At 32.7% G+C, this 12,700-nt stretch overlaps 1 protein-coding gene across 1 annotated transcript; it reads right to left on the reverse strand.

Annotated features, from left to right (window-relative positions):
• Positions 1-6: 6 nt before the first annotated feature.
• LOC131145982 (cytochrome c-like) lies at positions 7-11,658 on the reverse strand. Its single transcript, XM_058095185.1, has 3 exons — positions 11,321-11,658; positions 6,088-6,221; positions 7-391 (listed from the first exon to the last, which is right to left on the reverse strand). The coding sequence occupies exons 1-3, from the start codon at positions 11,430-11,432 to the stop codon at positions 299-301; spliced, it is 339 nt and encodes a 112-aa protein (XP_057951168.1). The 5' UTR covers positions 11,433-11,658; the 3' UTR covers positions 7-298.
• Between the last annotated feature and the right edge of the window lie 1,042 nt (positions 11,659-12,700).

Here is a 12,700-nt window from a genome sequence, read left to right on the forward strand (position 1 = left end):
CAAACAGAACAAGACGCCCAGAAATATTTTCATCATATTGGGAACCCCAATAAAAAAAATCATTCCATCAACCAAAACTAGTTGTCTGATCATGAAAAATGTTGGAACCAACCGCACCCGGTCATTACATTCAAAAAATTGCTGCACTATTTGACCTACATTTCCACAAGGTGTTGGAGGTCTTATTTAAAGAGGAATAATAATGAGTCCTCCGAAAGGAAAAAGAACTCTAATTAGCACCACAATTCATTTTTTTTGTGGGAAATACGACAAGAGCAAGCTATCAATCGAAAAAACCTCAAGCAGTTGACTGTTTAAGAAAAGCAATGAGATCTGCACGCTCCTGCGGCTTCTTCAATCCAGGGAAAACCATCTTTGTTCCCGGTATATACTGCAAAAACACCAGATTTTAAGAGTATATATGTCAGTGCGTCCATTGTTTGTCAATTCATTATAACTGTTCCTAAGTAAATAAAAATAAAAACTGATGAGGCATGTATTAATTAAATGGCAATTCATCTATATATCATCTTACTACCAAGCATGCACAATGCCTGTTCGTCTACAAACCATGCAGCCTATGAAGCACAACACTAGGAGCAAAATTTCCAAAGTGGGAGCAATGATGCCTAAACTGCTCTTTTTGTTTAAAAGTTCAAGCGACGGCTAAAAAGCTTTTCAAACATCAAGAGCATTAAAAACCACCATTGTTACACAATTCATGCTATTATCCCATCTTCCAAAACAAAACCGGCCTGGACAAGACCACTAGGAGAAAGGTCAAAACTCAAATGTGTCCCTTTGCCTACCTTATTGCATTCCTAAAAAAAAAAGCTTATTGATTTGATTGAAGGGAACTAAAATATTATTAGCTTAGCTAGCTTTCCGGGAGAATTTAGCTAGTTTCCATTCGGTTTCCAATCTCTTTGGGTGCATTATTAAATAATAAAAAATTGCTCTCTCAGCATAAACCCCAACAATAATACAATCTAACACAATGCTTATCCTGTACCTACAAAATCTATTCCCCTCTAAACTACTTATTATGTCCAGCATCAAAAATTAGTTTCAAATGCGCTCCATAGGGCCACTGCAACAAATCTTGTGGGAAAAGTGTTGCTAAATTTACACTATAAGCTATTTTTTCTTCATAAGTGACTACAGGTTGAACCAAAACAAAATATTTTTTCTTGGTAAGTGTAATCCGTTGGAAATTCAATTTTTTTAATTTTAAAAATTCTTGGAATTTGTTTTTCCTATTCCTGATGGTATCAAGATGCCACTGTGTTGGGATATATCTTATCTCTCTCTCTCCAGAAAAATGGATATCTCCAGAAAAGATTTTAAGTTCAATCCTTTTTTTTTTCTCTCAACTCAGACCAATCCATATATTTAAAACAAAAATGATACTACTGTTCCGTGCCATTATAGAAAAAAATCTGGGTAAGTTATGCACTTCCTCAGGAATGAAAATAAAAAATAAAAAAAAATTGATCTACTTCCATTTGGATCGTTTCGATTTGGTATTAGGACCTAAATTCTTAAGTCCTTGATAACCAATCAAGTCTTTTTTCTTCTTGACGTTTGACTGCGTCTCTATACTCCCATATTTAGTAATTCCTTAACTCTTTCTTCTGTTATATCGAGGATTGTCGAGATAAACAAAAATACTTTTTCTACGAAAAAACTACCACAGCACATGTTCCAGCTTTCACCTGAACGAGGTTAGCCAGAAAGGAAATCCAAACATTATAAAATATAGAAACTGTAAAACTCATCTAGTTATGAAAAACATTTTACATTTTTCATTTTCCATTATAGTTTTTCAAAAAAAAAAATAACTAATTTCTCGAAGCTTCAACATTTGTATAAAATAAAAGATTTTGGCACTATTTGCTTGTGGAGATAGTTCTATTTTTCATTTCTAATTTTTCAAATAATAAAAAAATGCTACCTTAATTTTCGATTTTCTAAATTTATACAGAAAAGCGGAAAACATCTCTTTATTATTTTCTAAATTTCTAATTACTAACTTTGCATATGAAAACATGGAATTAGGAATTCAAATCTTGAATTTTGATTTGTACAGATTATGTACTGAGTTTCTTCCGTATCCAAAGCCCAAAATCCATGATCCCAAATACTACCTCATTTAATTTTAAGAAAATTGAAAAACAAGTTGTTGTTTCCAATAAATCTTTTGAAATCTAGAAATAAAATGAAAAAATATTTTGTACAACTAAACAAACTCTTTATTTTCTACCTTTTAGTATAAATCTTGGAAAACTACAAAATCAGATGAAATTTTCTTTTGAGAGCTTAAAAATGTAAAATGGAAAATGTTTACCACAGCTAAACAAGCCCAAAATTTCACCCAAAATTGGCTGCAAAATACATCAAAGGGACTCCGTCTCTCCTCCTAAACATCTTACAGAAACCATCTGACCAAACAACCAATCCACTGACCACAAGACTGCAACCTAACACAAATTAGGCTATCAGCTAAATGAGTTGCTTCCCACACTCGCATGATAACAACAATTTTCAAGCCAAGTGCCATCTGCTACATTAAATTGGCCTGTTACAGTTTGATTGTTCACTTCACCTCTTGTCAGGAAATGAACAATATCATACTTAAACAAATTTCATAAAATAGTTCATTGAAGAAGCCTAGAGCTTTGAACCACAGACAAATTCTAAAGAATGACCCAGGTATGACATGATGCAGATGCAAAGATTTTTGAATAATTCAAATATAGTTGCATAATATTAAAACATATAGATTTAAGAGAACTGCTGTTATTCCCTGATTTGATCATTCACTTCTTTTTAGAAATTAATGTCATCATTCGTAAGTCAAATTTCATAGGAAGAGTTCATTGAAGAAGGAAAAAAACACTTCTAAAAGCTATGAACCACAACAGAACGTTAAAAAAAAAGTAGGTTACACATATGACATGATGCAGATGCAAAAAATTTAGGACAATTCAAACATAATTAAATAATATTAAAACATAATCGGACATATGAAATTCATCTACTATTTTTTTTTATTCAGGCACTGGGGAGTAGAGGAGTTCCAGAAATCATATATAACTTTCTTCCTCTGAAATTTTCATTTGTAATCATCTTCATCTTCCATCTGTAAAAATACTTGATATGTATAAACCAGTGCACAAGATTACTACTCCCACAACATAGATCTGGGGATTACGCAGCCTAAGCGTCAAATTCTATTACAATCATGATTTTAAATCGTGATAGCGGGTAATTACACCGTAACTGTTGTAACGGGAAGTAGGAGTAACGGATGTTACATAACAAGAAATGGGTGTAACGGCTACAAATTTTTTTCAAGCACACAACCTTGTGCATATTACCATACTTACATGTTTTAAGCTTTTCACCCTTCTTAGAAAGAGTTTTAAGTGTATTTTGGATCGTTTAGTTCGATTGACTAAGTTATTTTATCAGGACAACAAGTTTACATTTGTTTTAAACCACCAATGATAGAAAAATTAAATGTGCGCGTATTTATAATTCTCATTGTTCTTATCTCAGATAAATCCTTGTGTGCTAAATTAATTAATAAAACAAAATACATTATACACTCCATTAATCTATTAGACACATAAGACATACAAATAATACAAATATAAAAAACCTAGAAAATAAGAAGGTTGAAGCTCAAAAAAACAGAACATAAATATCAAATTACTAATATGATCAAAATAAAATATTTTCCTAACAAGTTAGTATTTTCAAATTGTTAATTTATGCATCTCTTGTAAGTATTTAAAGAAAAAGTAAATTTTGTATCATTGTCATCCTCTTTATAATCATTTCCCCCTCTCGCCACATGGCATATTGAGAATAATTTATGAAATAGGGAAAAAGTGAGAAGTAAAAAATAAAATACATTTTGGCGTAACAATCCTGTAGCGGTTATGTAACGGCCGTAGCAGCCTTTATGTAATGGTCGCGGCTCGTAACAGCTGCTATAGCGGTGATTTTCCTTCCCACTGATTTTGCGGTGTATAATGGTATTGATAACACAAAAAACCGTTACATAATGGCGTTACGTAATGGTCACAGTCGTTACTTAAAACCATGATTACAATAGACAAAGATGGCTAATTCTCTTCCTCTTCCTCCCGTAGAAATGTTAATTACTTATTTCGTTACAAAGATGGCCAAGTTTTAACATCATTACAGAAACCAACAGCTCCTCTATCCTAAATTCACAAAACTTCTCCTTAATAACTGAAATGAGAATTTCACATTTCAAATTATCAATTGTATGTAAAAGGATTTCAAAAAAGTTTTAAAGCAGGATGAAGGTTAGGGAATTATAAACATAGTTGAATAACAGATTTATTCTTGTATACTGGAGAGATTTTAAAATATATTTAAAACTTTTGCATTCTTCCAAACATCCAATTTTTTTCCAAGCACGCACAACCATGTGCATATTAGCATACTTGCATGTTTTAAGCTTTTGACCCTTCTTAGAAAGAGTTTTAGTGTACTTTGAATCCTTTAGTTCGATTGACTAAGTTATTGGATCAGGGCAACAAGTTTACATTTGTTTTAAATCACCATTGATAGAAAAATTACGTATGCGTGTATTTATAATTCTCATTGTTCTTATCTCAGATAAATTCTTTTGTGTGCCAAATTAATTAATTAAACAAAATACATTATACACTCCATTAATCTATTAGACACATAAGACGTACGAATAAAACAAATATAAAATAAATAGAAAATATGAAGGTTGAAGTTCAAAAATATAGAACATAAATATCAAATTACTAATATTATCAAAATAAAATATTTTCCTAACAAGTTAGTATTTTCAAATTGTTAATTAATACATCTCTTGTAAGTATTTAAAGAAAAAATAAATTTTGTATCATTGTCATCCTCATTATAATCTTTTCCCCCTCTCGCCACATGGCATATTGAAAATGATTTATGAAAGATGGAAAAAGTGAGAAGTAAAAAATAAAATAATTTTTTTGGCGTAACAATCCTGAGCTGTTACGTGACGGCCGTAGCAGCCTTTACATAATGGTCGCAGTTCGTAACAGTTGCTACAGCGGTGATTTTTCTTCCCACCAATTTTGCGGTGTATAATGGTATTGGTAACCCAAAAAACGATTACGTAATGGTCACAGCCGTTATTTAAAACCATGGTTACAATAGACAAAGATGGCTAATTCTCTTCCTCTTCCTCCTGTAGAAATGTTAATAACTTATTTTGTTACAAAGATGGCTAAGTTTAACATCATTACAAAAACCAACAGCTCCTCTATCCTAAATTCACAAAACTTTTCCTTAATAACTGAAATGAGAATTTCACATTTCAAATTATCAATTGTATGTTAAAAGGATTTCAAAAAAGTTGTAAAGCAGTATGAAGGTCAGGGAATTATAAACATAGTTGAATGACAAATTTATTCTTGTATACTGTAGAAATTTTAAAATTTATTTAAAATTTTTGCATTCTTCCAAACATCCACTAAGGAAATATTGGTTCTAGAATAGACATTTCCAAACATCCAATAAGGAAATATTGGTTCTAGAATAGACATACTTCCACTGCCCAATGCTGAAGGGCACATTACTACACTTAAAGACCACGACTACTGCAACCAAAAAAATGATCTTGAACTCAGATACATCTTCTTTACTATCCTATTTCAACCCGCCTACCATTAAAGAATTTCTCAAATCAAATCTCAGTTTCTTTCATCCACATTTATATCCAATCAAATACTCACTAACAATTCTACAAAAAATTGTTCATTTTGATTGCCACTGACAATTTAGCATCTTCAAAATCCAAGTTCAGGCACAAAAAAAAGCTAAGACAGCCAGTGGCCTCCATACTTCATTTCTCTTTTTTTTTTTGGTGGGGGGGGGGGGGGGGGGGGGGGCGCATGATCAACCTTGGACCAATATTTTCCAACCCTTATAGCATGTTAAAATATAAGAATCATGTAAAATGGAACAGGACTCGTGTACATCCATAATTTTTTCATGATGAAGAAAACATTTGAAGTATACTTTATTGGATCATACCTTCTTAGGGTTATGCAGGTAATCAAACAATGCGTTCTCCTCCCAAATAACAGCCATGTTCTTGTTAGCAGCTGAATAGGAGTACCCAGCAGTTGTACCAGATTGTCGTCCAAAAAGGCCATTTAAATTAGGTCCTACAAATTTCCAAGGAACAATTGAGAAATCATTATCCTTAAAATTTTCAATTTAAAATTTGGAAGCAGAAACAAGGAATTACAATAAGGAACTTAAGGAACACATGATTACTTGCATAGAAAGCATAAAACAAAGAATTTACTACCAAATATTATAAGATCTGAAAAAAAAAAAAAAACAAAAACAAGATCATCTCTCAAATCTGAACTGCCATCCATATAATAAGACTAAATATAACGCAAGTATTTAAATATTATGAAAAAATTAATCTGTAACTATAGATATTTCAACGATGTCTCTCACTTCTTAGTGCATACTAACTTTTCAAAAGATGTCCACCATGTCAATTTTTAGTGAGGCACACTTAATTTGAATGGGGGGAAAAAAAAACAAAGAACATAAATTTGTTGACTTTTTGAGTCCGATCCCTGGTTTGATAATGACAAACACAGTACTTGAACAGGTCTTTTATTCATACACACACATAAGGCAAGGAAATGGTAGCCAGAAATGACGTAAAGCGCACATATTCCTGACATATTCTATAAAGTTTCAGAAAAGCAAAGAAGAAGAAGACTTATTATTTATTTTGTATAATGCATTTTGTTTCATTATTTGGTCTGTAATATTGTGGTCTATAATAACTGCATCTCATGCATGATAGGTTTTTGCTCAAAGGTCATAGTCTGACCATAGGGATCTCAATGACCATAGAAAAGGTCGACTGACGCTAGGTTTTTAGGCTAAATTAAAAAGCCTTAGTCGTAAACTAACCCTACGTCCTTACACATCACTTGGAAAACCCCTTCTATCTTACAAGTCATTTCTATGAAAATATGGGTAAATTTTTTAATCTCAAATAGGAAAAAAATAGGGGTTCGGGCAACCGAACCTAGAGTGTTAACAATGATTCAGGCGACCAAATGTTCAAAGGGTCAACAGTTGACCAAGCCCCGAGCGACCGAACTGAAAATGAACTAAAAGTCCACGGTCGACCGAACATATGGGCTGTCACTTTTTACCTTCCCCAGGGGCCTGAACTCTAAGTTCAAAATAGCCTCGGGCGACCGAATTATGAAGTTCGGCAAACCAAACTACAAATCGGGCGACCAAACCTCGAGCTTTTGGAAAATCGCCTTGGTTTAGCCACTCAAACTTTCACTTAGGCACCCAAAATCAGAACTTTTCTGACTGTTTCTGTTCGGGAGACTGAATCTCTCGGGTTGTCACATTTTTACCGTTGGTAATTAAGGATAATTGAGGTTAAAAATTGATTAAACATTTTTAATAATTCCCTTTGTGTCCCAACGGTTATATTTTTATGAATGTCTATATATACTACTTCATTCGGGAAGATTAAGAACAGATTAGCAAATAGATTAGCAAAAATTCTCTCTGATTTTCTTGAACTCCCATTGCATATACTTCATATTTTCAAGCCTATATTTCATACTCTCATATATTCTTACTTGAAAAATCTTTTCAAAACCAGAGAATATTATTTGCTTACTCCTTTCCAGCAAACAAATTGCAAGTTAGAGGGAGTTTGATTTTCACTTGCTGTGTGCTTCATACATTATCTTAAAGCTAGTATACTCTCTCATTCATTATTGTTGAAATTATTTTTAGAGAGTTAGCTTGAGTTGATCCCAGATTATTTCATTGATAAATATTATCTTGGGATAACTCTTTTCAGCTTGAGGATCTTTGCATCTTTGTTGCAAGATTCAAAGGCTAGTTTTTGTACATATTGCAAAATATTTTTGAGAAGCTAATCTTGACTACCTCTTGATTTTATTGCTGAAAAATATTATTGAGGTATTTGCTTAAGGTTGTTTAGATTCTGTGATTGCTTACATTGTGAATACATATTCTAGAATCAAAGACCTTACTCACTAACACGTATACTTTGATACATACCTTGTTGCGAGTAGATACACTGTTTAGAACAAATCTCACTAGAGCATTAATTCTCTATCATACGTGAGTGCATTGTTTATTATGCTGAATTGTAGTACACATCTACTTGTGTAGAAGCATTTGAATTGTACGCAAAAATTATCATCTGTTGTATTCCAGGCGCGGCCTGAAGAGGTGTTGATCTAACCCAAAAGGATCAAGTTGTAAAGGTTGAAGTCAGCACTGGTAATTTGACCTGATATTGTATACGGTACCGCTCCACCCGTTAAGTGAGCATTAGTGGAATCCTCATAACTGATGTGGCTTGAGGCGGGGACGTAGGCACAGTTGGCCGAACCCCGATAACATATCCTGTGTCATTCTCTTTCCCTACACTATTTAATTTTTCATATTTATTTGTTTATATTTCAATTTTTGTGAACGCTTGGGAAATACTGAGATTGCTTTAATAGTTTAAATATTTGCTCAGTTAATTACCAGTGTGATTGGGATTGCATAGAAAGACCCTAAGTTATGTAATACTACTAATATCTGGTTAAACCTAGGAATAAATTTAAAATTTCAATTCACCCCCTCTCTTGGGAATACACCAATTCCAATACAGTTTTCATGTGCTTAATTGCGAAGGAGAAAAAATATAATTAAAAACTCATTTGCATGAAGTTAAAGAGTATTACACGCTCAATAATATTATCCATGACAACAAGCTAGGAAGGATCAGAGCAACAAGCTAGGAAGGATTCTTTCTTCAGCGAAAAACCAAGGGGGGATTGAATGCTACTCAAGCAGTTTTAATAATTTTGTGAGAGAAATGGAAATGCTTTTGAAGGAATTGAAAGCCACGGGAAAAATTAATAAGAAATGGTTCTCAGCTAGGTATTATTGGATGAATGGTTCCGATTGTAACAACTTTAATTCCTTAGTAGCATACCTGAGTGAGTCCCAAGACCCATCCCCCACCCCCCTAAAAATAAATAAATACATAAATCAAAATCTATACTATAAACTATAGACTGTAAACTACATATTGAAGTCCATATCATTTAAATATAAGACAATAATCTTCTATTTCTTGCAATAAGTTAGATAAAAGAACCAAGCGAAATTTAACTTAAATAGTCTAAGATTTAAATTTGAAATATTTTGTGCAAGACATAATTCAATTCCTGTACCAATTGAAAAGAACTTCGTTTTTTCCCCTTTTGCAAATCATTGATCAAATTTTATTATTAAAATTTTAATGAAGAAAGAGAAATATACTAAGGATGAATAAAATAGTTACAATATAAGGGAGGAAAAGAAATTCTCCCAAAACAATAAAGAAAGATAAAATAAAACAAAAAAAGGGAGAAAAATCTAAAAGATCCTAATTTAGAGAACCCCTCTTTAATTCCCTGTTGTCATCATAATTCACAGAACACCACAAATTAGGTCATCTCTGTTAGCCTTTCTTCACTTTTCTTGTGTCACAAGCCAAACAAATGTCATACTTCATTTCATCTTGTAACCGACATCTATAGCCCCATCCTTGTCCAAAATGTGCTGGGATGCTACATCCTGTACACTAGCTTCTCCACAAGAAAAGGAAAAATCCTATCCATACACTGCTGCTCTTCTCCTAGACCATCTTCCTCAAAAATAGTAATTCCCTCCAAAATGCTCCATCAAAGATAAAGGTAAATACTATCCCCAAAAATATATAACTCAAGACATATACCCTTGCTTTTCCTGGCCTTCATCCAACAGACCTTTACCACAAGCAAACTCACTATCAAGTAGCAAAATCATGCCATCCACCTTCATATCCCATTTCTTTTTCTCTTTACCCTTAATATCCCTCACTTTTGAATTTGTATCCCTTTTTCTACTGATAACATCCACCTGCATCGCTGCCCAAAAATAAAACCTTAATATAGGCTGATGCTCCCCATTTCTTTTTCTGCTCTCCCTTCACATCCTTTTCTCATAATTTAGAATTCTAAAATTTCAGATCCTGCATTCCCTTCCATCTCCTCCACTCTCCCGCACACACATTTCCAAAAACTACACCTTTCTTCTGAAAACTCTTCCAGCCTTCCTTCCCAAAACTCGCACACAAAGTGGGAGTGTGGGACTTTGCTATGGGAGTATCTTGGGAGGATGTTGGACGCCACCTATGGTTAATAGGTGCAAAGAAGACATTGGCGCTGGGTGAACCGTGGGGGGTCTGGGCGGAAATATTGTGGGCCGAGATGGGAAGTTGGGCTAAGGCATTGCAGGCCGAAGTCCACTACCGTGTGAAAGCTGGGCCGAGGCCAATTCTGCTTTTATTGTTTACGTGTAGAGTGGGCCGACTGGTGGCCCGAGTAGAAGTAAAGCCATGGGGTATTCTAGAAACATGTAGTTACAAGGTGTTATGTATAAATCTAGTGACCAAGGGGAATAGGGAGGTAGCTAGAAAATTGGGAATCTGTTTGTTTCTTTGTTTCTTTGGAGAGTGGCTCTCCCGAACCAGCTAACCTATAGCTTCATTTCCATTTTTATTGCATTCAGTAAATCTCCATTCAATCATTCATTCCATTTCCTGTTGAAATTCATCCAATCATACAGCACACGCTAGCAGATTCATTACAGACTTTAGACTTGTGTAGGATCTACAAATATTAGATTAGAATGTGGAAATAAATTGAAAAGAGAACCCAGTGAGACAAAATTGTGGTGCTCGAAGCTCAATAGCCCAAAATAATAATTTACACCATAAATATTGTAGTGCTCAAAGCCGTCGCGGCCGCCGCCGCAGCAGCCGCAGCAAGCGGGACATGGCGAAGAGCAAACAGAAAAAAAGAAGAAAAAAAAAATGTAGCTTCGCCTTTATCAGAAATATGATGATAAATTCGACTACAAATATACCTAAATAACGGATAATAACAATAAAACAAACAACGAAACGAAAAATGACTCAATACTGCAGATCCATATCAAGATCAATCAGCTAGGAACAAAAAGCTGTTGCAGCTAGATCTAGTAATTCTACGCACGAAGGATATGGAACACCCAAAGGCAATCTTTAAATTTAAATTTTAAACAACGAAAAAAATGAAAAATTGTACATATGCAATATTAAGAAAATGAATTAACACTTAGCAAATAAAAAATGAATAGAAGTAGATCCAATCATATAAAAAGAGAGAGGTAGAACCTTGCTTATGGCCGGCTCCTTTCTCGACGGTGTGGCACTGGGCGCACTTGGTCTTGAAGATCTTCTCTCCAACTGCAGGATTTCCTGGCGGTGCTTCTTTGAACGACGACATCTCTGTCTTCTATCTCCCCTCTCACACGCACAAACCAAGCTTCGGATCAGAGAACTAGGGTTTCGCAAAGAGGTGCTCCTGCTTTTTCGCAAAGAGGTGCTTCTTGCTGTTCACCAAGAATCTTCTGGACGGCGGCGGTTCTTGAATTTTCCTTGTGGCTTAGGGAATATTAGCGACCATAAATAATTTTTAAGAAAAACATTTCAAACATGTAAATCTAAGGTCTGTTTATTAGGGTTGTTTTTTCCTATTTTCTGTTTGTAATTTTTTATAATAAAAAATAAAGTATAAAAAAATTATTATTTCTATTATCAATTTTTCATTTTTATTACTGATTTTTAACTATTTATTAAAAAATTAAAAAAAATCAACTTTTATAATTTTTAATTATTTTACCAACCTGTTGTCAAAAATTTTAATATGTATAAATAGTTTTTTTATTAAGGTTTCATTTTGAATATTTTTAAATTAAAATCAAAATTAAATAATTATATGAATTTAAATATAATTAAAAAAAATATACATACATTTAAAAATAATAATAAAGTAATTTATAAAATATTTTTACTATTTTTCAATTGCCAAGTTAAATAAATTTTTTATTGCAAAGTAAATTTTGAAAATGGAACAATTAAATAAAATAATTATAATAAATTTTATTTTTAATATAACAATTTTTAATGCATATTATAGGTAATTTTATTATTTTAATCATATTTTTATAACTATTTTGATTTAAAGTAGAAGATGTGTATTTTTAAAATTAATTTTTTAATTTATATTAACTTTATAAATATTAACCAAACCGGTTGTTCACTTCTAATTTCTAGTTTCTATTTCTAGTTTTTTGGGGTACATTTCTCTAATTTTTGACAATGATACCAAACGATCCCTAAATTTTTTAGGATAAAAATCAATAACCCTATGTTTGAAAGGTCTTGAATTTCGATTTGTATTGGATTTCAATAAAATATAATATAAAAATATATTAAAATTCGTCCAAATTCATCTAAATCCAAATTCAAAGTCAAAAATCCATCATCTCCAACACAACATAAGAAACTACTCAATTACTTACTGGACAACTTATTAAAAATCATAAAAATAAAAATAAATGCTACAAAAAAAATTTTGTCATTTAATTATTAAAAATAGAAATTAACTTATAGTGTAAAAGACACTCACCTCCTTTAAGATTTGGCAAAAAGACGAAGACCTTACCTGAGTTTTCAAAAATATTATAAACTTCAAGGGAGATTTCAAAAATA

This window comes from Malania oleifera, chromosome 13, assembly GCF_029873635.1.
Source record: "Malania oleifera isolate guangnan ecotype guangnan chromosome 13, ASM2987363v1, whole genome shotgun sequence".
NCBI lineage: Eukaryota > Viridiplantae > Streptophyta > Magnoliopsida > Santalales > Ximeniaceae > Malania > Malania oleifera.